Source organism: Hyaena hyaena, unplaced genomic scaffold (assembly GCF_003009895.1).
Source record: "Hyaena hyaena isolate Hyena2069 unplaced genomic scaffold, ASM300989v1 scaffold_490, whole genome shotgun sequence".
NCBI classification, from domain to species: domain Eukaryota; kingdom Metazoa; phylum Chordata; class Mammalia; order Carnivora; family Hyaenidae; genus Hyaena; species Hyaena hyaena.
Window position 1 is genome coordinate 568,723 of NW_024081123.1, and position 24,794 is coordinate 593,516.

A 24,794-nucleotide genomic window follows, 5' to 3' on the forward strand; every position below is an offset into this window, starting at 1 on the left:
CTCAAATGGTACCTATCGGGTCGGTCACAGAGGGTAATCTCTGGTTCTTCACAGTCTACATGGCAACCTACAGTACATTCTCTCTTTTTTTTCACTTTTTCCATCCTGTTTAATTCCATCTCCAGCTCCAATACTCTCTTCTCCTTCTCTCTATCCCTTCTCCTGAACGTCTTTCCTTTCTATGCTTTTCCTATGTTGGTATTTTCTTCTGTTCTACCCTCCCTTGCCTTCTAACTTTTTCTGTCCCCAGTCTCTAATATTCTTTTTCCTTTCATATCTATGTCTGCATGTGTACCTCTAAAGTAAATCTGAAAAAGGGAATAGAAAAAAAGGAATTTCAGAAAAAAAAGGCAGATAGCAAACTAGAGGAACTAATAGAGAGTCAAAGAAAGAAGGATGGAGAAGTTTGGAGGAAAAGAGGAAAGAAGCAAGAAGTACTGAAGAAGAGAAAGAGGAGGTAAAAAGGCAGGATGCAAGAGGAAGTGCCTGGAGAACTCTTGTTCAGAGTCCCTAAAAAGAATGATGTTGAAAATAAGAAACACAAAATGTTTTATAACATAAGAGGGGAGGACACACAGAAGTAAAGTGAAGATTTTGCCTAAGAGGGTCTCCAAAGCCCGTCATTATTTTGCCACTAACACACTTCAGTATAACTGGGTGAAGGGAGAATAGGTGAAGCCCACTCCAAATCCACACCCAAGTCCATGTCTACATTCACATTCACTTGGTTGCTTATTACCAGTTTTATTAATGTTCCCTCAAGTGAGGAGAGTGAACCACAGGGCAAGGGCATATTTTTGTTAACCATGAACTCCATGAAACCTAGCTTTTTTATTCAAGGGGTTCCCGATTCTCTGTACTATGGTTTTTCACTTTGAAAACTGGCTGGGAAGCAGAAAAACATCAGGGACCAGCCAACTCTGGAAAATCTGTTCTGGGGGCTAATGCTGTTGGGGATTACCTAGGATGCTGCTTCTTTGTTCCTATGAATAATTAAGAACTTTTTCTATTCCTGAGGACAAATCTTCTTTTCAATACTTATATGTTTTTGACTATTCAGCAAAGTGCTATTATCATCCAAGGCAACCAATAATAATTCTCCATTTTATGGATGGATGAAAATAAAGAACATAGGTGCTCAATTAATAATCTTAACAATGAATTTAATTAGTCTATAATCTTTTTATATTTTTAAGTTTATTTATTTATTTTGAGAGACAGAGAGTCAGCAAGGAGAGAGGCAGAGAGAAAGGGAGAGGAAAAATCCCAAAGAGGATCCACATTGTCAGCACAGAAACCGATGAGGGGCTCAAACTCATGAACCATAATATCATAACCTGAGCCAAAACCAAGAGTCAAACGCCTAATTGACTGAGCTACTCAAGCACCCCAAGCTATAATCTTTTTTATTTAAGCATTTTAAATTAATGTCACAAGACCATAACAAACACAAATTGATAAAATCAGTTTTTCAGATTTATGATAAAAGCTATGGAACTTCTTTTTCATACATTAATGACTACAGTGCTCCTAATTTATCATTTGATCACTTAAGGAGTGTAAGTACTTTATTTATTTTTGAGAGAAGAGAGAGACAGAATGTGAGCAGGGGAGGGGCAGAGAGAGAAAGGGAGACACAGAATCTGAAGTAGGCTCCAGGTTCTGAGCTCTCAGCACAAAGCCTGACACAAGGCTCAAACTCATGAACTGTGAGATCATGACCTAAACTGAAGTCAGATGCTTAACCAACTGCGTCACCCAGGTGCCCCAGAGTGTAAGCACTTTATAAACTAAAGGATTTTATAGAGCAAAACACCATTATTTTTGCAATCAGTTGTGTAGCTCAAAGTTATGATAACACATTCTTGTGGAAAACTATAAAACAGAAAATTCAGGGAAGATCAACCACTCTTTCTTCCTATGCCTGATGATTTGCTAAACTGATTCTAACACAGTCCCACGCATTCTCCACCTCCATCTTCATTTCTAGACTCACTGGTTGTAAAGTTAAGTGCCACGGATGCAGATGAAGACAATCATCTGAATTCTAAAATAGCCTATAAGATCATTTCTCAAGAACCAGCGGGTGCACCAATGTTCATCCTGAGCAGGTACACTGGAGAAGTCCGCACGATGTCCAGTTTCCTTGACAGAGAGGTAAAGCCTTCTATGAATGAATAATAAGAGATAAAGAACACAATTTTCAAAAGACAAAGATGAAATGATCCATGTATGCCTTTCCTCCCATGTAAAAGAAGGAAGGGAAAATAATCCAACCATGACTAAGTGAAAATTATCAGTAGAAAAAATTATATTAAAATATTGCATAAAATTATAAAAAGAAATTGGAAGAACAATATTAGAATGGGTTGTATTTCACTCAAAACAAGGTTTAAGTCTTACAATTCTTTTTCATCTTAAGCAACACAGTATGTATAACCTCGTGGTAAGGGGCTCAGATCGAGACGGAGCTGCAGACGGACTGTCTTCTGAGTGCGACTGTAGAATCAAGGTTTTAGATGTCAACGATAACTTCCCCACCTTAGAGAAAACTTCCGTAAGTTGTTACTTTCCTAATCTTTTTCCCCTAAGAGTCACTAATTGATTTGCTTCCCTGCTAGTTTGTGAGCCTGGTTCTGTTATATGTGTGGATAGACTCAGCTTTGCTCTGTAAACCTTAGAACTTCTTAAGCATAATAATAACTCATATAGTCAATAATATTGTGCTAACTTTGTATGGTAACCAATGATAACTAGACTTATTCTGGTGATCATTTCACATTATATATAAACATCGAATTACTAGGTCATATAGGAAACTAAAATGATATTGTATCTCAATTGTATTTCATTAAAAAATATTAGTACACTTTAATAGTGCATGTTTGATTTTGAGTCACTATTCTGTGCAACTAGCATATATGAAAGCATCAGACCAACTCCTCCACACTCTGTACTTAAAGAAGTGTGGGATTTTGTTAATCTAACTCTGGGAATCATGTAACAATATTGATGTATCTTTACAGGCCTGATGTTTTGCTGAGTTAATTCTACAGGAGTCCCAAACATTTTCCACTTTCATCTTCACTGTAGGCACAAAGAAGCATAAAATTGAAAATAGCAAAGCCAAATCTGGCTCACAACCTATTTTGGTAAAAAAAAAAAAAAATGTTTTATTGAACCACAACTTGACTCTTTCCTTTATATGCTGTCTGTGGCTGCTTTGGTCCTACAGCAGCAGATCAGATGCCTAGTTGTAACTGAACTTTGTGGCCCACAAATCTAAGATATTGTCATCTGACCCCTCATAGGGAAAGGAGGGAATAACTTAAGGAAAATTAAAAATAATCAAGAAAAAAATGAAACAAAGTGCCAGTTTGACCTTGATTTCACACACAGCACAAGAAAATCAGTTTTATTATCTTACATTCTTATCCTTATATTTCTAACTGGAATGCGTGGTATTTAATAATGGTGTAAAAATTATTGACCTGTTTGTTGTTAGTATCTTAAGTGATAATTGTGTATTAGTAAATGTCTTTCCTCTTTTGAAACTTTATTGATTACAAAATTGATCCATGTCATTTCAGTACTCCGCAAGGATTGAAGAGAATTGTCTAAATTCAGAACTGATACGATTACAAGCAATTGATCTTGATGAAGAAGGCACCGATAATTGGCTGGCAAAATATGTAATTCTCTCTGGAAATGATGGGAATTGGTTCGATATTCAAACAGACCCACGAACCAACGAGGGCATTTTGAAAGTCGTCAAGGTACAGTTTGGAACCTGCAATACTTTCTTCATTTTCAAGTTTAGTTGTTTTGAGGTGGGGTGGAGAAGAGAGACAGAGGAGACAGAGAACCCCAAGCAGGCTTTGCACTGCCAGCATGAACTCCACAAGGGGTTGGATCCCACCAATCATGAGATCATGACCTGAGCCAAAATCAAGAGTCAGATGTTAACCAAACGAACCACAGAGGCGCCTCTGCAATATTTTGTTCTAAAGTTTTAAAATATTCTTACAGACAGAATCTTGCTACCAAAACCACTCCATAACCTTGAATACTACTTATGTGAACGAGTGCCCTAAGTTAGCTCACTGTGTCATTTTGAGCCTTTACACTCAGCAACAGTCTTTATTATCAAGAGAAATAAGGATGCTGTTTTATTCTCACAGTACCCAGTATCTAGTTGAGAAGACAAGGCATGTACTCCTGGATTAGATAATATGAGTTAAAAATGGAGAAGTGTGTGTACAGATGTTATAATGTTAAACATAATTAATGGCAAAAGGGTGAAACGTGAAATAATTTCTAAGAGATGAGGTCTTTCTGAATTGGATTTGTCTGAAAAGGTTTCATGCAGAGAACATGGTGTAAGCAAGACCTTACAACTGAGATTGCTAATGTGAGAGTTGAAATGAGCAAACACATTAAGGTGAGGAAATGGAAAGCATGCTCAGGACACCACCAGCAATTTAGGGGGTGGGGAGGGCTGTATCAGAGTGTTCATCCAGGGAAACAATGAGCTGCAAGAACGAAGATGATGAGTTAGAGTCGGGTCTGCTGAGAACCTTGAATACTGGAATACAGGGCTTAACGTTTTCCTATAAATCAACTTTTCTTAAACTACTTTTTACCTTATGGACAACAATAAAATCTAAAACTACATGAGAAACAACTAAAACTACAAACCAATAAGATTTAAATTAACATTAAGGTGATCATAGAAATTAATTTTTTCCTCAAACAAAAACAACATTAACAGAACTCATAGTTATGAAAATATACACTGATAGACACATGCACACATTTAATTTGGTATGCAGTGTGAATTGTAATTATTTCATTCTGTTACCGCTTTTCTTTATTCCAATTACAGTTTATCAGGAAGCCACTTAGCCTTCCTCTAATGCAAACATATCATTTCTCTCTAGAGTCTGTTTTTTTTTTTTTTTGCAATTTTCAAGAGCAATCAAAGTATTACTACTTTGTCACAAAACACACCACTAGCCCTGAAATCATAGAGTGTATTCATTTATGAGGTGGTTACCAAAATTATGGAAAATATCTATGTATACTTTGTAAGACTGTCATTCAAATGAACCCACAAAATTTCAAAATTCCTTAAGAGAACACAAGGACTTGAAGAGTATACCAGAGCTTTCTTGTTTGAGAAACATTGCTTGAGGCCATAGATCAGCAGACGATAGCCCACAGGCTAAATATGACCTGACACCTTTTGTACATAAAATGTTATTAAAACACAGCCACACTCATTCATTCACTGCTTTCTATGGCTGTTTCCATACTCCAATGGCTGAGTTAAATGTTTAAGATGAAAACTGCATATGACCTCCAAAGCTTAATCTATTTACTATCTGCTCTTAACCAAAACACACACACACACACAAACACACAACAACAAAAACAAAAAACAAGACTTTACTAATCCCTACTTATAGACCAAGAAATGCTTTGTTTTGTTTGTTCTCTAAAAATAGCAGTCACATTATGAATTCAACTCTGGAAAGATTAAAATTAAGAAAATAACTATTATATTAATCAAGTCTTAAGGTGCTAAGAGCCTGATTTAAGGCAATAGCAGTAAAAATGGAAATGAGGGAACAAGACAAATACTCATTGTCAAATTAACATAGATAAGGAAGAGAGAGAGACAAAAGGTCGCCTCCCATCTTATCAAATGCAGAATATTTAGTTAAGTTTGTTTTCAAGGATCAAATTTGTTCAACCATACATCTCAGTTAAAAAATCAAGATCTAGACATGTCAGATAATTCTTACCCATCTTCTTACCACCTTAATCACTGACAGCTTCTTATCTAATAGCGTGTAACTGTTCTTTGCTTTTGGTCTACCTCTGAAACTACTGGAAGACATAGTAAGTGCTTTGCAGATAAACAGCTTGATCTAAATATCTTTACAGTCCTAACTCTCGGCCCAATGTTCAGAAGATAATAGAAAGTCAAAAAAAATTGAGGATGGTGAGGCTCTCACACAGAGCTTGATTATATAATTCATACTTTATAAAAAAATATAAAAATGAAAAACAAAACATGTTCAGAATGCAGGCAATGCACTATTACTTATATAACGTGTCTTTTGTGAGAGCTAAAAGGTTTTGGGGTTTTTTTAATATACGTAGTTCATCACACACACACACACACAACACACACACACACACACAAACTATGGGAAATTCAATTTCATGAAAAATTGGTCAAGATATTGTTAGATGTTATGCAGTGTCTATCTTTCTTTCCTGGATGGTAACTTCTCAAGTCCATTTAAGAAAACAGAAAGGCGCCTGGGTTGCTCAGTCTGTTAAGTGTCTGACTTCAGCTCAGGTCATGATATCACAGTTCGTGAATTTAAGCCCCACGTAGGGCTCTATCCTGACAACTCAGAGCCTGGAGCCTGCTTCGGATTCTGAGTCTCTCTCTCTCTGCCCCTCCGCGCTCCCACTCTGTCTCTCTCTCTCTCTCAAAAATAACTAAATGTTAAAAAAAATAATTTTTTTGAAAAAGCAGAAAAATATGTTTAAAAACATCAAAATAATATGGAAAGGTTCATTAAAATGAAATTTAAAACCTCAGTGTATATGTCAGGGCTTAGCCAGAACTATGTATTTAGAGAACATATGTGTCACTTCCCAGAATTTGGCATTTGGAACAAGGTCACTAATGTCCTCACCCTCTCCATTTTCACTCGAGCTGCTATTTAACCTCGTGGAAACTGGCCTCTTAGTCATGGGCTTTTAACTAAGCTTTCTATAACCCTTTCTTAGTCTATCATAAATGATTCAATTCAACTCAAATTGATTGAGAACTGCTACGTGCTAGAGATATGACGGTGAATGAGACATGGCCCTTATTCTCAAGGAAGTTGTAGTTTAACAAGAGAAAATCTTTAAGAAGGTAAAAAAAAAACAAAACCTCTCTGTTAATAATAACTTCCTTTCACTATTTATCGATACATGTGTATGGAAATACTAACAAACAATAGAGATGTGTGTGTCTGTGTGTGTGTATACACATTCACTTCAACATTGAGAAAACAACCAAAATGTTACCCAGTTGGAATTCTAACAAAGAAATAGTGCTTCTCTGTTGTTATGATAATTTTAATTAATGTTTATTCAGCAGTCACTAAACACCAGCTAGTCAGTTGTACTGTGCATTTAAAGGTTTTATAATCATTACAACTCTGGGAGGAAAATACTTTGATTCCTTTTTTATAGAAAGTGAAACAAAATCAAAGAGGAAAACTAACTTGTCTTAAGTTCACCCAGGTGGCAAATGACAAAGACAAGATCCAACCAGAGCTCCCTGATTCCAAAGTCATACTTAAGTGCCCCCTCCGTGCCTCACCCTGTAATCTAGGGCCAATCAAACGAGCTTGAAGCAAGAACTAGTGCCTTGAGACATCTCCCTCTGTCACCTCTGTGCCCCTTCCCAACTGTGTGTGCCCTGTTGGTGTCATCCAGACACGTTTCCACCAGAAACTGTGAATTCCTGGAAAACAGAACATACACACCCTGGCAGATATTTAACCATTCCCACGGTCCCCTGCCATAGAAAAACTATTTTGTACACACACTGCTAATCTCCTACCTTTCTCCATACTTAATTCTAAAATGAACCAAGATGCCCCCAGCCAGGGTCATGTTGACATAGACCAAAACCAAAACCAAACAAACAAAATTGCATGTGAGACTCTAAAAGCTTAGCTTCTATGTTAAAATTTAAAAGAGAAAAAAAAAAAGCAAAAAACAAAAAAACTCTGCCAGAAGCCAAATCTATCTCTGGATGGGTCACCTTCATTCCGAGCCCTTCCTGAGCCTCCTGTAGACTCTCTAAGATCAGCTCCACCCTTTCTAACGCATACCTGCATATCCGGTCAGGTCTTAAACCGCAGAAACTTGATTTGTTCCAGCCTCTCTATTCTAACTCCAAACAGACTCATAGTTGTTTTTATTGCTTTTTGCACAACACTGACCTCTGTGTACAATCGCAAAATTTATGATAAAAGATCCCACTTGCAAAGAATATTAGAGAGGGTTTCCATCATTCCTCTGCTTTTTATCTTCCTTATTGGAGGGAAGATTAGCTCTCCAACCAATTTCCTGGAACCATATTCTATGAATGTCTATAACTGATACAATGCTATACACGTATTAATATTTTCCCCACCCTCTATTCAAAAGGGAGAGAACTATTCTGACAAAGAACACATATGTGTGTGTGCACTGAAAAGCTCCAAGAGATATTTCTCTACCTGAAAAGAGGATCTCAGATTTTTCATTTGTTTAAGGGCAGTGTGGAATTCTAGAAAATAAAAACTGAGTTGTAGAAGACAGGTCTCTTCTGGTTGAAAATCTATTTTTGAGTGCCCCATTCATAGTCAGCTCTGTGTGGCACTGCGTGGACCAGGGAGGGGACAGATGTACAGAAGACTCAAAATCCCAAACCTGAAGGGTTTGAGCTGAAATGTAGGTAAATCATATTGAGCTGGTCCCAAATAGGACCTAACTGAATTCCTGTGACTATTTCTATCTTATTAGCTCTTGTGAAGAAATTAACCAAAATTTACTGAGGATATATTTATGAGCAGCAGAGATTTAACCTCAGGGTCTTGCTGATGGCACTGCTATGTTGACTACTGTTGTTGGCAAATGTGATATAAGGGATGCTTACATTAGCATCCAGAATACTTCTAAACAGACTTTGTCCAGGCCTCCCTTTTTCACAACTGCTTTCTCATTGTTGTATAAGAGGGAACTTTTCCAACTGAAAATCCATTTTTTAGTACACAATTCACAGTCAGCTTAGTGCTGAATTGTTGACGGTGACTTTTCATGTCACCACATCAATCATTCGGGATCCAAAGATTCCATTCACCTTTTATCCAAACAACCCATTTCAAAGGTGACTTTTCTCTGGGAAAGGAATTTGCTTATTTGAATGTGCCCTGTGAAGAAATCTTCTTGTCCACCAGACCCAACACATTTAAATTATAGTTTAGGGCTGCATATAATAATCATGAATTCTCCTTTACAAGCTATTTGCCTCATTTTTTAAATTACATATTCAATTATATCAATAAAGCTCCCTTATTCAAGACATTCTTAGATGTGAATTCTACAAAGAAAACTTGGGTCCTATTTATTCATTCACCAGTTGTGAAGGCTTTTTTATTTCATTTTAAGTCTGTTTTTTATTTTTCTCATATGGAAAGAAGTCATTTTTGACTTCAGGGTTTTTACATAAGAAGTTTGAGTCCAACCTAAGTCACAGGCCCAAATGACTTATATACCTGATTAGGCCAATAGATAAAGGGAATAACATGTCTGAAATGTCTGAGGCAGTAAATAATAAAGTTTTATCAATTCAGAATCTGAATAACATAGCTCCTGGACTTCACTCTAGCGTGTTGCTTTCTTATCATTTCTGCTTATTTATTCTATCAAAAGAGAGTTCGTTTGCTTTTTCAGAGGTTTTTTTTTGTTTGTTTGTTTTTGTTTTTTTTTTACGTTCTATCATTTCAGATGCTGGATTATGAACAAATGCCTAATATTCATCTTAGTATTGGAGTTAAAAACCAAGCTGAATTTCACCACTCAGTTGCCTCTCAATTCCGAATGCACTCAACCCCTGTGAGAATTCAGGTTGTTAATGTGAGAGAAGGACCCACATTTCATCCAAATTCTATGACCTTCAGTATTCGAGAAGGAACAAAAGGAAATTCCTTATTGAATTATGTGCTTGGCACATACACAGCTATAGATATGGACACAGGAAATCCTGCAACAAATGTCAGGTACCACAAATACTGTACTCATGTCAAAGTGATAAAATGGGGTTTTGTCCAGTGTTAGCTCATATAGAATGTTCTAGTATATGTGGGTTGAAATACATTTTGAGTTTTGCAATCTGGCCTCCAACAGGTTAGAAAGGTAATCATGTCCAGGGAACAACTATAAGGTCAAAGAGTTACCTAGGAGACTCTGACTCCATGAGTTTCTCTGATCTTTTTGTGGCCAGTGGTTACCACCCTGGCCCCAGGCTGAGTAAGCCATATTGTAAACTATAAGACCTCATAAAAGATGAGTCACTGCTTGTTTCCTTAAAACCTGTGTTATCTAATGACTCTGGGGCTAATTTCAACCCCTGGCTTAAGAGGAAGAAAAAAGATAATAGAAGCTAAAACACAGGTGTTTCAGAAATTTGATGAGTATAGAGAGTCAGAATTGGAGAAGTACAAAGGTAGGCATTAGAGGCACTAGGTTCACAGAGTATACATGAATTACATCTATACAAGATATTTTGGAAAATGACTAGTGAAATAAGTATATTTTCTATATCCTTTCCTTATCTCTCTGCTTTTCCTCCTTCTAATATTTTTGGAGTGAACAGTCTATTGACTTGTAAATTACTTTGATATTAGCACTTTGATTACTTAATAGGCTAACAAGTAGATAGACACAAAAACTATGAAGTCTATCAGTATGGGATAGAGAAAAAGGATGTGTCAAATAAGTGCCTTGGACACTTGAAATTGTACCTGGTACAGAGGCCAGATCTTCTTTCAATAAGGTCAAGCATTTTGAATCCATTATATTATTATATTATTTTATATTATATTACATTACACTATGTATATAATATGAAAACCCCTAACAGGCCAAAAGTGAGGTACCCTAAAACTAATACACCTTAAAACTTAGGAAAAATGAAGGGTACCACATGAAAATGAATAAAATATATTCCCTCAGTAGATATTGCTATACTAAACAAACCTGAAAGAGACTCATACATTTTAATAACAATTTTATTAAGAGCTAGAAGAGTAATAATTATGAAAATTTAAAATTCTGTTGTGAACTTGTGTATTAATATGTCAAACACTAACATTTTATTGATATATATACATTTTATAAACCAAAGCAATTATCACTGTAAAGCATACAAACACTATATTTAAGTTTAACACATTGTATGTGACTTAAAATCATTAACTTTCATAAAAGCCAATGATGAACTTATTTATTCAAAAACAGGTATATCATAGGACATGATGCAGGCAGCTGGTTAAAAGTAGATTCAAGAACTGGTGAGATACAATTGTCTAGAGAATTTGATAAGAAGTCAAAATATATTACCAATGGGATATACACAGCAGAGATCCTGGCTGTAGATGGTAAGAAAATTCATTTTCAATATTTCAATAAAATTATTATTATTATTCCATTAAGTATAAACGTAATTATAATATCGATATTAGATTGACTCAAATAAAATATTTAGTATGTCTACAAGACTTACTGAGAGTTCTAAATACCTTAGATCAAGAACTGAACTCAGTCCACCCATACCATAATTTACATTTAAGTCATAATTTATTTTACCTACTTCCAAAAAAGAACTGTATGTGGTTTACAGCAGAAGGCATAAAAGTTTAAGTCTATAAGTAAAATTCAGTTTCTGCTTATGGCCTCATTTCTTGAGATGCTTCATCCAACTTTCAGAATATGTTAGGAATGTTTACGTAAAGGAAGAGCTACAAGGTGTACACAAAGTTCATTTGGAATGACTTATGAGAAAATCAGTGTCCCAAAGAGTATAGTTATTTTAGAACCACTAAAACTGAGCTATAATGAGAGGCCTGTGTAACTGCTGCTTGAGTAAACATGTTGTCCAAAGTAAGAAGTTAAAGCACAAGATTATTCAAAATATAACAGCCAAATTAAAAGTTGTAAGAGCAGATGCACTGAACTAACTTGTAACTGAGCTGCTTCTCACGGGAAAATCTATTAAGCATTCCTTTTTGGTGATAGCAACAGGAGTTTATTCATTTCCAATAGTTAATCATTCTCTGAACAGTGCCTAGGAAACCAGCTGCTACAGAGCAAAACAGAAAAAGGTCAGTAACCAGGAAAGCAGAGAGAAAATAGATGTTCCAGATATATACCTAATAGAAGATAGATACTGTAGGTTTGCATTGTTTATGTCTTAGCTTTACAGTAGCCAAAGAAAAAGATAAATGGACAGTAAAAGATTTAAAAGAGAAACCGTGATGATCCCCAAGTAATTATAGTCTTTACATTGTGGTATTCATTCTGTGTCACTTCTAACACTTGGGTCAGTTGTGGAAATATAGTCTTATTTGTTATCAGAATACTAGAAAGGCACTTCCTTAACTGGACTCTAACCATGTTGATCACAGCCTATGTTTGCATATTGGTCATATGTGCATATCGTCAAAAAGTAAATTAAGAGGGAGGAAAAAAAACTATCAAAATGTATCAACAGAAAACTAAAAACAAGGGCTATTGTTTACTTGCCTAAGCAGAGTTTCTGCACAGGCACAAGTCAGCCAGATGGAAAAGTGAGCTAAAAATCCAAATTCCCATTTCTTGCTCTTTCGTCCTTTCTAATAAACTATATTAACCCAAAATTTGTTTCGAATGGGTTAGGAAAAAAATGTAATAGATTTATATTTGTTTTCAGAAGTGCCATTTCAGAGAGAAATAGCATCTAATGAATGGAATTAAACAGTAAAACAGAAAGAAAATATATACAATTATTTAATTTTAATATTTTCCTACAAACACAGAAATCAATAAGCATCTTGAATGGAAGGCTCTAGGCTAGACTGGGAGTCTCATTTATGGGGACAGCATAAGACTAGAAAGGTGTTAAACCTGTTTTGAAAGACAGTTAATTTTGCATCTTGGGATGTGTAGGAGTTGGCTGAATGGAGATGAAAAATATTTGGGGAAGGATGAGTCCACAAGAGTCCTGGGCTAGGAAGAAATTTGTTCCAAGAATTAAAAAGAAACCATTGTGGTTAGAAGGTAGTGAGCAAGGACAAGAGTGGCCTCAGGTCATTGAAGTAAGCAGGAACTCATCATGCACCACCTCAGAAGTCATTCATGCTATTCCTCTGAGCTGTGGCATCATCATAGAATATAAGAAAGAATCTTCTTTCTCCCTGACACCATTTACCCCAACACTCATGATGCTTTGCGGTTTCAGATGGCTCTGGGAAAACGGCAACAGGAACCATATGTATCGAAGTTCCTGATATTCATGATTACTGTCCAGTCATTTTTGCTGAAAGTAAATACATCTGCATTGCCTCTCCATCGATCCTTATCTCTGTTTATGATCATTCTTACGGGGCTCCCTTTACCTTCTGTGTGGCTGATCAGCCACCGGGGACAGCTGACTTGTGGGATATCAGATCAATAAATGGTAAGTGGAATCCAAAGTTGCTCATAAAGACCAAAAGCAAAAATAATTACCAAATAATTAGGCAAGTCATGTCATAACACTTTCTATCTCTGTTTCTATGATTCTTGTCATATTCATATTAAATGAGAAAATCTTTCATATTCACACTTAGGATATTTGAAAAAATTTTAAACTGAAATAAAAGTAAACATGTTTTATCAATACTGCAACTACAAATATTAGTATGTAAATATCAGTTTATCTGTCATTTTATATGGTGTGCTAAACCAATATTTGATCAGTTTGAAATAAACAGAGTGCTTGACTAATTCACCATATGTCACAATTCCCTACTCTGAGTTATTTCAGGCAAATCACTTAAAAGTTTCTGCAACTCAAGTATTCCACAGATACAATTACATATTTTCTAATATGATCATAAGATCAAGGCACGTAAGATCAATAAAATTCTTTTTAGAAATAGTGATGAGCTCAGACTCTTTGTAAAGGTAAAAGTTTAAATCCAAATTGCTCAATATGAGAAGAATGGTTAGGCAAACAGTAGTACATATATATTATTAAGGTATAGTACATACAGTATTAAAATCAGAATTATGTGAGAATTTAGATACCAGGAAATACATAATCCAAAGTACTTAAAGAGTAAAGATACCCAAATAATATGTATGTTTGTGCTATTACTATATAAAAATAAATGCCTAAAATTGATTTAAAAAATAAGAGTAAATTTTAGACAACATAACATTTTATATACCTTATGTTCTATTTCCCTGAGATGTTAAATGTACATAGAAATGAAAAGCTATCAAGGAGAACTCATTTGAGCTGCAATAGCTCTCTAATCTCATATTCATTTGAGGCAACAGTAAAGATTTTTAGAGGGGTCAGACGCCAGAGCCCAAGGTGAGAGGAAACACTTCCCACCTCCCGAGGCCACTAAGCTTTTCCATTCATAGAATGGAGAAACCCTAAGATGACGCCAGAAAAAAATGCCACCATTAAGGACTTAGGCAAAAGAGAAAATTAGCGAGTGCCTGGGTGGCTCAGTCAGTTAAGCCACTGACTTCAGCTCAGGTCACAATTTCATGGTTTGTGGGTTTGAGCCCCACATTGGGCTCTGTGCTGAGAGCTAGCTCACAGCCTGGAGCCTGCTTTGGATTCTGTGTGTCTCTCTCTCTGGCTCTCCCCTGCTCATGTTGCCCCCCACACCCTCTTAGAAATAAATTTTTAAAAATATTAAATAAAAAGAAAATTAGGCAACTTGTTTTCATAAGAAAATCTGGTTCTTTTCCACAAAATCATTTCAATATTTTAAAAAGCTAAGCACATGGAAGTAGCCCCATTAAAAATCAAAACAACTTTGGGGCTCCTGGTGGCTCAGTCGGTTAAGCATCTGACTTTGGCTCAGGTCATGATCTGATAGTTTGTGGTTTTGAGCCCTGCACCGGGCTCTGTGCTGACAGCCAGCTCAGAGCTTGGAGACTGTTTTGGATTCTGTGTCTCCTCTCTCTCTGACCCTCCCCTGCTCACACTGTGTCTCTCTCTCTATCTCAGGAATAAGTAAAAAACATTTAAAAATTTTTTTTAAATCAAAACAACTTTGAATTCACCTCTCCTATAAAGTCCAATATCTCACTGATAAATAACAATTTCTAGCCACTTTTTCCTCATTAAGATCCTAGATATTATGAGTAAAAATAAAAGAAAAAAGGCTCTATGTGGAGGTTTGGAAAGGTATTCAAATTATATCATAGATTTTCCATTAAAAAGTATAATCACATTGGAGAGAATATTCCAAAAGTCCTGTTTCAATGTTGGTGTTAAAGAACAGAATAAACTTTCACTTAGTCTGCTATAACATTGCTTCATTCAACTCTTACTTTGTGCATAAGCTATATTTTGGTAGACATATATGGCTTATCATATAACTAAGTAAAATTAACAAACCATAATACTTATAATTATTGCATATTATGGATTTATCAATTAATATTCATGGCTTAGGTGTACATTTAATCATCTCTAAGCCCTCTTTGGGTTGATAAGTAAATCTCAACCTATGTTTTAAGCAATAGTTTCTATACAAATTGATAGGCAACGGTAACACAAAAAAAATTTGGAAAATAATAGTTATTGAAATAATTTAAATTTAAAAGATAGGATTGCAATTTTGAATAAGAGATAAATAATAGTCTTCAGGAGGGTATTTGCAAACTGTAATCCTAAAGAGAAAACTTCCAGTATTTCCTTTCAGCTCAATATTCTTCATTCATTGGACAAATATTTACTGAATGCACATAATATGCCAAATAATATTGCTTTGGAAATAAACAACAGGACCCCAGACTGCTTCATAGAAATAACAATTCAGAGGTGCCTGGGTGGCTCAGTCGGTTAAGTGTTCAACTCTTGACTTTGGCTCTGGTCATGATCTCATGGTCATAGGACTGAGCCTCCATGCCTGGTTCTGTGCCAACAGCATGGAACCTGCTTGGGATTCTCTCTCTCACTCTCTCTCAAAATAAATAAACTTTAATAAAAAAAAAATAACAATTAAGCAGCAAAAAGTATTGAACAATTCATTATAAATGTTTATAAATTAAGTAAAGGATGCCATATGACAAAGAGAGTATGAAAACATCAGGCCTTAGGTTAGTCTTGGGTATTATGAAGCGTTATTCTAAGGAATTTCCATTTATTTTCTCTGTCCTCTCTTTCTTTTCAGCTACCTCTGCAATCCTGATGGCTGAGCAGCTTTTATACCCCACAGTTTACCAAATCCCAATCATAGTGAAGGACAGCTTTAACAGAGCATGTGAATTGCCACAGATCGTGGAATTAGAGGCCTGCGATTGTGACGACAACCACATATGTTTCTACTCTAGTACCACGGGCATCAACACAGGAGACGGCAGCTCAGTGACCAGTGATATATATGGGACCATCACTGATGACCACATTGAGGGTTCAAATGTTGGTCTTGGACCAACAGGGATTGGCATGATCGCTCTGGGACTCTTACTACTGCTTTGTAAGTACTGGATTGAATCTCCGTTTTCAGCAGTTCTTCAAAATAAGAATGTAACCAGGCCCACTGGGATGGCTAGGTTCATTTGGCCATTTCTTTTTGGTATCTATAGCAATTCTTGTGGGAAATTTCAAAATAAACAATGAGACTAATAAGGGCATGTACCTGTTCAATAATGATGATTAGAGTTAGTGAGGGTCATAAAGATGAAAAACACAACAAATTTGTAAGTATAATATAGCAAAACAGAGAGTAAATCCTATAATGAAAAATTCAGCAAAGTGCTTTAAGAGAGATAGAAGCAATTAAGTCCAAGTGGGAAGGCTGGGAGTCTTTACGGAGAAGTCTTTATGGCTTCAAGCCAGGCCCTAAAAGCTAAAGATTTTCTTAGAAGGAGGATGATATCTGGAGACATCTGAAAGGAATAACACAATCATAAACAGGGAGAGGGATGGAAGGACATAGAACACTCGGAAAGTTGACAGGTCTAAAAGATAGGCTGGGATCCATCTGCAGGAATGTTCATGATAAGCGAAATATTCTGGGCTTCAGTCCACAGGCAATGAGAAATCAGTGAGACTGTGTGAGATCAGGTGACCTGTGTTCACTCTGGTATAACAAGAAGCAGACAGAAGAGCTTAGAAGAAAGAATTAGCCTCTGGACTCTTGATAGGAGTTCATTTTAGGTCCTCCCCCCAATACTTTAGATTTTGTGGAAATCACAAATTGGATTCTAAAATTAATGACTAAATCCTTCAAACTATAGCATTAGCACGTTCCAACGGGTAAGTATAAACTAAAATATTATCATTTTGAGGAATGAAAAAATGACAAATGACTTTTGGGCAGACTTTCTTCTCTTAAAATAATATGAATTTGCAAGATTCTACCAGGATTATGAGTGATTATCATAATGATATTGGAGATATTTTCCCAAAACATGACAAAAGCAGATGAGTCAAGGTGTCACCTTGCCTTTAGACCAGTGGTTCTTGGGGCACCTGGGTTGCTGGGTCACTTAAGCATCTGGCTTTGGCTCAGATCATGATGTTGCAGTTTGTGAGTTTGAGCCCCACATTGGGCTCTGTGGTGCAGCTCCGACCGTGGACCCTGCTTCGGATTCTATGTCTCTCTGCCTCTCCCCGTTCATGCTCTCTCTCTCTCTCTCTCTTTCAAAAATAAACATTAAAAAAAAATTTAAGCCAGTGGTTCTCAATCCTTGCTGTACATTAGAATCATTGGAGGTCTTTAAAATTAATCATATTCAAGCAGGAGTACTCAAAATGAGACCCAAGTTATGGCATGGGTAAGCCCTCTAGTGAAGCTAATGTGTAGTTCGGGGATTAAAAATCCAGAATTAGATGCATTCCCAGAGGACTAGCATTCAAACTTTCATAACTGTTCCTTAATCAGGTCAAGAAAGCACAAGAGTTGTTACGTTGATTGTAGAATAGAAGTGGAAGACCCTTCTGGACAGTCATTTGCTCTCAGAGGGGAAGCCCGGGCTGTGTTTTGGAGGGGGAGGTGCAGTGTTGATAGTGAGAGGAGAGGTCCTTGCCCCAAACTTATATTCTCAAAGGGCCATCATTCCACACTTTGGATATTTGCTCTGAGTGAGATCAACTGTTTCAGAAAAATCAGTAAAAGCCCTGACTCTGCAGCTTTGATATTTTCTTCCATACCTTTAATGAACTCAGTGGAATGTATGTTATATTAGGGAATTTGAAAAGTATAAAAAAACAACTAACCCAAAGAACTAAATTGAGTACATTCTAGGATCTTAGAAAACTTAAGAAAGGTCTATATTTCTGGATTAAAGTGTAGAACTGAGGTAAAGTTTTCATTATATTTTGTAGACAAGATCTTAAAATGAATGTAAAGCTCAATTAAATTTAGTGAGTGATAATTTGATTGGTTTTAAGTATAAATATAAGGGTTGAAGAAGAGTCCTATTTTTAGGTCCTATAACTGAAACCTGCATTCAATCTTTTTGATTACATATATTGATTATGTATTTATAGTGTATATATGATGTTTGGTTACATGGATTTTTATATATCAGTTTTTATATGGATATGCAATATCCATATACTCTCTGGATATGTATATATATATATTCAGGCACCTGCACTTATACACATGCTCTTGGAGATAAATACATATTTATTCATGTGTGTACATAGGGTTGCAAATACATATACATATGCAAATGATTACATGTGCGGACATACACACATATAAATGCACATGCATGCACATGGGGGACTAGGAATCAGAAAGCTAGATTTGAGCCCTGGATCTGCCAGCAGCCAGTTGGGAGTCTTGGAATAGAGGGAAGAAAGGGCCTGACTTTCCTAATCTATCAGTAAAGAACCCCAATTACCTGAAGCCCTGATCTTCGGTCCAGCTCTAAAAGTCTATGAGATTTGGTGGTTTTGTATTTATAAACATAGACATGTATATTCAACTCTTCAGGGAAAACTGATGCTTTCTTATATTTATATTCATCCCTTTGCTTCTAAATATAATTCCACGTGTTTAAAAAATGATACATTCAGTGAGTTGCTAAATTGAGCAACAGCATGTGAAGGGTCTATCTGCTTTCTTGGGCAGTGGCGCCACTCCTGCTCCTCATGTGTTGCTGCAAACGAAGACAGCCCGAAGGCCTGGGGACGAGATTCGCTCCGGTGCCCGAGGGGGGAGATGGAGTGATGCAGACCTGGGGGATAGAAGGGGCCCGCCCCGAGGACAGGGTGAGTTGATGGCCATGTTCCAGAGTGGGTTGGGGTTTCAGTGCAAGCGAGCACATCTTGACAATTGTACGACACATGAAAAGAAAAATATGTCATTTTTTGTGTGTTTCACATAAAGCATTTATTTTAAAAAATGTTTTTCTTTCTTTTCAGGATGTGTCAAATATATGTGTACCAATGACAGCCTCTAATACCCAGGATCGTATAGATTCTTCCGGTCAGTAGACACCAAAATCTGCGTTTCTTGTTAAAATTTGCAAAATTATTTAACCTGATAAATCTCATATATAAAAAAAAAACAGTATATTTGCCAATCTTTTTGGATGATAGCATAATGAGAGGGCAAGTGACATGTTTGAAGTCATTGCTTTACTTTTCTTAAACTACAGGCAGTGGAGTATGGGGTAGCAATTTAAAAGGCAAACTCTAGAACCAGAATGTTTGAATTTGATCCCTAACTATGCGCTTGGGCCAGGATTTAACCTCTCTGGGCCTCATTTTCCTTATCTCTGAAACTGAGTTTATGATAGCACCTGCTTCAAGGTGTCACTGTGAAGAGTGATACACACACATATATACATGTTATGTATGATAGATATATAATGTATGTATTGTATATTATATGTTATCTGTAAATTATAAATAAGTTATCTATAAATAACTTACATAATATACATCACAAAATATACACATATACATGTACATACAGAATATGTATATATATATTACAAAAAAAACTTTAGAACAGTACCTTGCACAGAGAGCTACTGGAGCCATTATCTGTAATACAAGCTGTTCAAAAATAAAAATAATAAGAGAAAAGAAAAAAGCAGCCAATATCTTCTTCTAATAACACACTGAAGAACTTGTCTTAAATCCACACATGTATTTGCCTCACCAGACATATTCTCCTACGTTACCAGTTCCATGGTATGCCTAGGAATACTGTAAAATACTCAGCTAGTGGGCAATGACTGAACGAAGTAGAGAGGTTGCCCAATTCTAGGACAGACATGAGATTCCTCCACGGTGGTTCCTCAGTATTCCAAACCAGACTCTGATGTAAAGAGCGACTGAACCCTCCTATGAAAGCCAGCTCTCCCTCCAGCACTGGAGTGAATGAGGTCTGTTTCAGTTTCTACTGGCCTTGCTGTGAGGTGCTCCTGAGGGGGGTGCAAGCCCCCTCAGACCGGCCAGGGAGCTTGCCAGAGGCGGTGACAGAAGGACTGGTGCAGAGAGGCAGAGGCCCTGCTCCCCTTGGCTGGTTCCATACCTGGCACTCTAGGGCAAATGTGAGGCCACGTCCAAAAGCTGGCTCCCTCTGTACCATTTACTGACTTTCATTTTATGAGCTAAGAGTGAGTAGAGTTCGAACGGCTCCTGGCCTTGCTTTCCAGGACCCACTCACGTCGTGTGGTGGTGTAACATGGCAGACAGTGGCTGGCAGTGTTTGACATGGATGGACAGTGCAGGCCACTCAAGCACGGTTCCATGAACACTCTCTTCTTTCAGAAATCTACACTAACACCTACGCGGGCGGAGGAACGTTGGAAGGCGGTGTGTCAGGAGTGGAACTGAACACAGGCCTCGGGACAGCCGCCGGCCTGGCGGCTGGAGGATCCGCAGGAGCTCGACGGAGGAGGAGTTCCACAACAGGAACCCAGTGGGAATACGCAGACACGGGCCTGAACATGGCTTTCCTGGACAGCTATTTCTCTGAGGTAATCCCCCTGCACACGGCTACACAAAATAGTCTTGAGACGGAATGATAACAATGACGGCAATAGGTTCTTCTGAAATACATTCAATTATTCTCAACTCTACCTCAATCCTGAATAAAAAGTACATCATTTCTCCTTAGAATACAGAAAGCCAATTTGCCACAAAGCATTAAGTATTCAATTGACATACAACCATCTTACTATTGTGGAAAAGGCTAGCATCTCTCATTATTCCTTACTTCATTTTTTCCCATTTTTCTGTCTTCTGTCTCCTGGTTTTACCACTTGGTTTCCCATAACAGCAGCAAAACAGGAAGACCCTGATCAAGAAAAAAAATGTGTATCCATGTCCTCTATTTATGGTGTCCTTCCTACCCTGCAGGTACCTCCAATGAAAGGAGGAAAAAAAATAAATTAAAAACCAGGACTGGGAAAGGAAGAGAATGGTAACTCAGAAACAGAGCATCAGCATGACTTGGTGATAGATCAGGGCCTAGAATCCCAGTCTCCTATTCTCTCTCCAGTGCCCCGTCCCCAAGGGATATGTGTCCCTCACTAAGAGAAGGGATCATAGGTCTGAGCATCCCAAAGAAGAAAGCTCCGTAGGCATTGGGTTGGCCTACCAGGGTAGCACAAAGGGTAAATAAATCCCCTGTGAATCTCTATATAGTATGTTTATTTCATTTAAGAGCAATCCATTTCATCCCATATTTCAACTAGTCTGTTTTATTCCCTGTGTGGTAATACATGAGGTATAGCAGGTAATACCTGCTACTAACAACAACAACAGAAATGCTAAGGATGTTGTTGTAACTGTCAGCTATACCTTAAAATTGGTGATTACAAATACCATCACATGAATAATATCAATTATTTACATGAGTGATAGATATCACTAAGTACATTCAATAAGTAGGCGCAAATTATATGTCATAGAAATGTCATAGAAATTATATTTAATGAATCATTCATAAAATTCACACCAACATTAAAAGAGCTTTACCATTAATGTCAAAATTCCACTGGACACTTTATCCGTTGGTTACAACTGGTGCCTGATATGTTAAATAAAATCAAAATCTGTTCTCCTTTCCCTATGAGCACTTGAGGTCATCCTTCCCAAAACATTTTAGGGTCACCTGGGTGGCTCAGTCGGGTAAGCGTCTGACTTCAGCTCAGGCCATGATCTCACGGTTCATGGATTCGAGCCCCACATTGGGCTCTGTGCTGACAGCTAGCTCAGAGCCTGGAGACTGTTTCGGATTCTGTGCCTCCCTTTCTCTCTGACCCTCCCTGCTCGCACTGTCTCTCTCTCTCTCAGAAATAAATAAAAAACATTTTAAAAAATTAAAAATAACATTGTAGCTCTACACTTAAAAAAATGGCACTTTATTTCAGGGGTGCCTGGGTGGCTCAGTTGGTTAAGCATCTGACTCTTGGTTTCGGCTCAGGTCATGATCTCAGGGTTTGTGAGTTCAAGCCCCACATTGGGCTCTGTACTAACAATGCAGAAGCCTGCTTAGGATTCTTTCCCTCTCTCTGACCCTCCCCCACTCTCTCTCTCTCAAAAAAAAAAAAAAAGACCTTAAAAAAAATGGCACTAGATTTCAGAGGTGGTGAGATGCAGCCTCTCCCTCTACCAGGTAAAACCTCTGCAGAACAGTACAGTGTTTCTTTTCTGCCACGTTTTACACCACTAGCCTCCACCCCCACAAGCAACTTGTGCCCCAGGCAAGAGGGGATTATCCTCTCACTGAGGTGTCATTTGAAAATATTAAACAGCAAAGTTTATGGTAATACCAAACTCATGAATAATTACTTTCAAGACTTAAAACCATATATTTTTATTGGTAGAATTTAGGGTCTCGTACAGACCAGTGGGTAAGCAGCATGATGCAGGGTAAAAAAGGATAGTTGGATTTGAGGTAGCATTCTATGATTATTTGAGTCTGGGGCATGCCATTCACTCTCTCTGGGCTTCTGGTTACCTTATTTATGAAACAGAGAGGGGGAAGATTATATCAGGCCCCATAGGATTTCATGGACTCAAAAGAGCCATAGCGGCTGGGGGAAAGCAGTCCCCTCCCCCCACCCTCTTCCCACAGACAAGTTCCCTTTCATTTGTTCTACATACAGGGCTCCTACCTAGGATTCCATTCAAAGGGTTTGTCATCAAAAGTAATTTGAAAATCACAGTAGATAACCTCTTAGTGCCTTCTTCCTGTTAACCTAACTCCAAAGACATCTTGGCTCTTTTTGCTTCCGTCACATAAAAGCACTGAACATTTGGACATAAGTCTCTGAAGCTTAAAGATACTTACATCTTTATTTTATACATGTTTTTCTTCCAACTTGATCAAATATCTCTTCTTAAATAAATAATATATTGAACATCACTAAATATATTTTGTTATTTCTAGACCCCCTCAGAAACAAGAGACTATAAATCCAAAAAGTTAAAACACTGTCTCTGACAAATTCAGATTGTCAAAATCTGAATAAATTATTATTTGTTAGCTTTCAAATAAGAGCAGTTCACATTTATTCGAAGTCTATGCACCACTAATACCCACTGATCTCCTTTAAAATTTCCAATTATTTAGAAATACAGCAAAAAATCATCAGAGTTTTTTTTAGTTCATTCCATTAAAATCTTCTCAGATCAGATGTCTCTAAAGCATTGTTGTTATTCTTTGGTTATTTTTTTTAAAGTCATTTCTAACTTCCTGTTTTGCCTCTAATTTTAGAAAGCATATGCTTATGCAGATGAAGATGAAGGTCGACCAGCCAACGACTGCTTGCTCATTTATGACCACGAGGGAGTAGGGTCCCCTGTTGGCTCCATTGGTTGCTGCAGTTGGATTGTGGATGATTTAGATGAAAGCTGCATGGAAACTTTAGACCCAAAATTTAGGACTCTGGCTGAAATCTGCTTAGACACAGAAATTGAACCATTTCCTTCACAGCAGGCCTGTATACCTATCAGTACTGACCTGCCTTTGCTGGGGCCTAATTATTTTGTTAATGAATCTTCAGGAATGACCCACTCTGAGGCTGAATTCCAGGCAGAAATGGCGATGCCAGAACCCATGATCCACGGGGATATCGTAGTGACGGAGACTTACACAACTGCTGACCCATGTGTGCAACCCACAACAATTGTTTTCGATCCTCAGCTTACACCCAATGTTGTAGTGACCGAAACAGTGATGGCACCTGTGTATGATGTTCAAGGGAATATCTGCATACCTGCTGAGTTAGCCAACACGCACAATGTAATCTATGCAGAGAGAGTGCTGTCTAGTCCTGCTATGCCTGACACGAGCAATGGTAGCATGACTGAAGGCTGTATGGGGCCTGTAATGAGTGGCAGTATTTTGGTAGGGCCAGAAATTCAAGTAACACAAATGATGAGTCCCAACATTCACATAAGCCAAACATCTGGCTCTACATCCCCAATGACATCTCGACACAGAGTAACGCGATATAGTAACATACATTACTCCCAACAGTAAGTGCTTTTTGGTCAGTATCCTATATGGACAGCTTGCACCTAGTGATCACCAACATACCCATCAAAGATGTATAATGTACTATGTTTAACATTTTAGCACAACAAATATTCAAACATTCTAAGATCAATGCCACTCTTTGAATATATCTTTCAGGGGGTGAATATGGCTAAGCACTTTAGATAAGCCTTTTGTAATTCTTTCTGGTTTTAAGTAACGTGCCATGAAATGTAAAGAAAATGTTTTATATCCTTCGATACTGTCTAATAAATAGCACATAACTCATAAGGTGAATCTTAGAGGTCTTAGGCCCATAGGACTGGTCACATAAACCAAGAAGTCCTTGTTCTTGGAGGTTGCAAAAGAAATCTTCCTTGCATTTACCAGTCGTATTTATCTTTAGAGAAATATTTCTATTAAAATCTGTTAATTGAAAAAGTGAATGAAGTACACATTTCTGAAAGATTTGAAAGGAAAATAGAGCAACTATCTTTAGAGATC

At 37.2% G+C, this 24,794-nt stretch overlaps 1 protein-coding gene across 1 annotated transcript in view; it reads left to right on the forward strand.

Annotated features, from left to right (window-relative positions):
- DSG4 (desmoglein 4) overlaps positions 1-24,296 on the forward strand; it is a 28,771-nt gene extending 4,475 nt beyond the window's left edge. The window contains 11 exon segments of the mRNA XM_039254451.1: positions 1,991-2,157; positions 2,423-2,557; positions 3,591-3,776; positions 9,571-9,842; positions 11,083-11,222; positions 13,061-13,279; positions 16,005-16,310; positions 18,921-19,060; positions 19,214-19,277; positions 20,573-20,781; positions 23,529-24,296. Of these exon segments, the coding sequence (XP_039110382.1) occupies positions 1,991-2,157; positions 2,423-2,557; positions 3,591-3,776; positions 9,571-9,842; positions 11,083-11,222; positions 13,061-13,279; positions 16,005-16,310; positions 18,921-19,060; positions 19,214-19,277; positions 20,573-20,781; positions 23,529-24,296 (2,606 nt within the window).
- Positions 24,297-24,794: the final 498 nt, after the last annotated feature.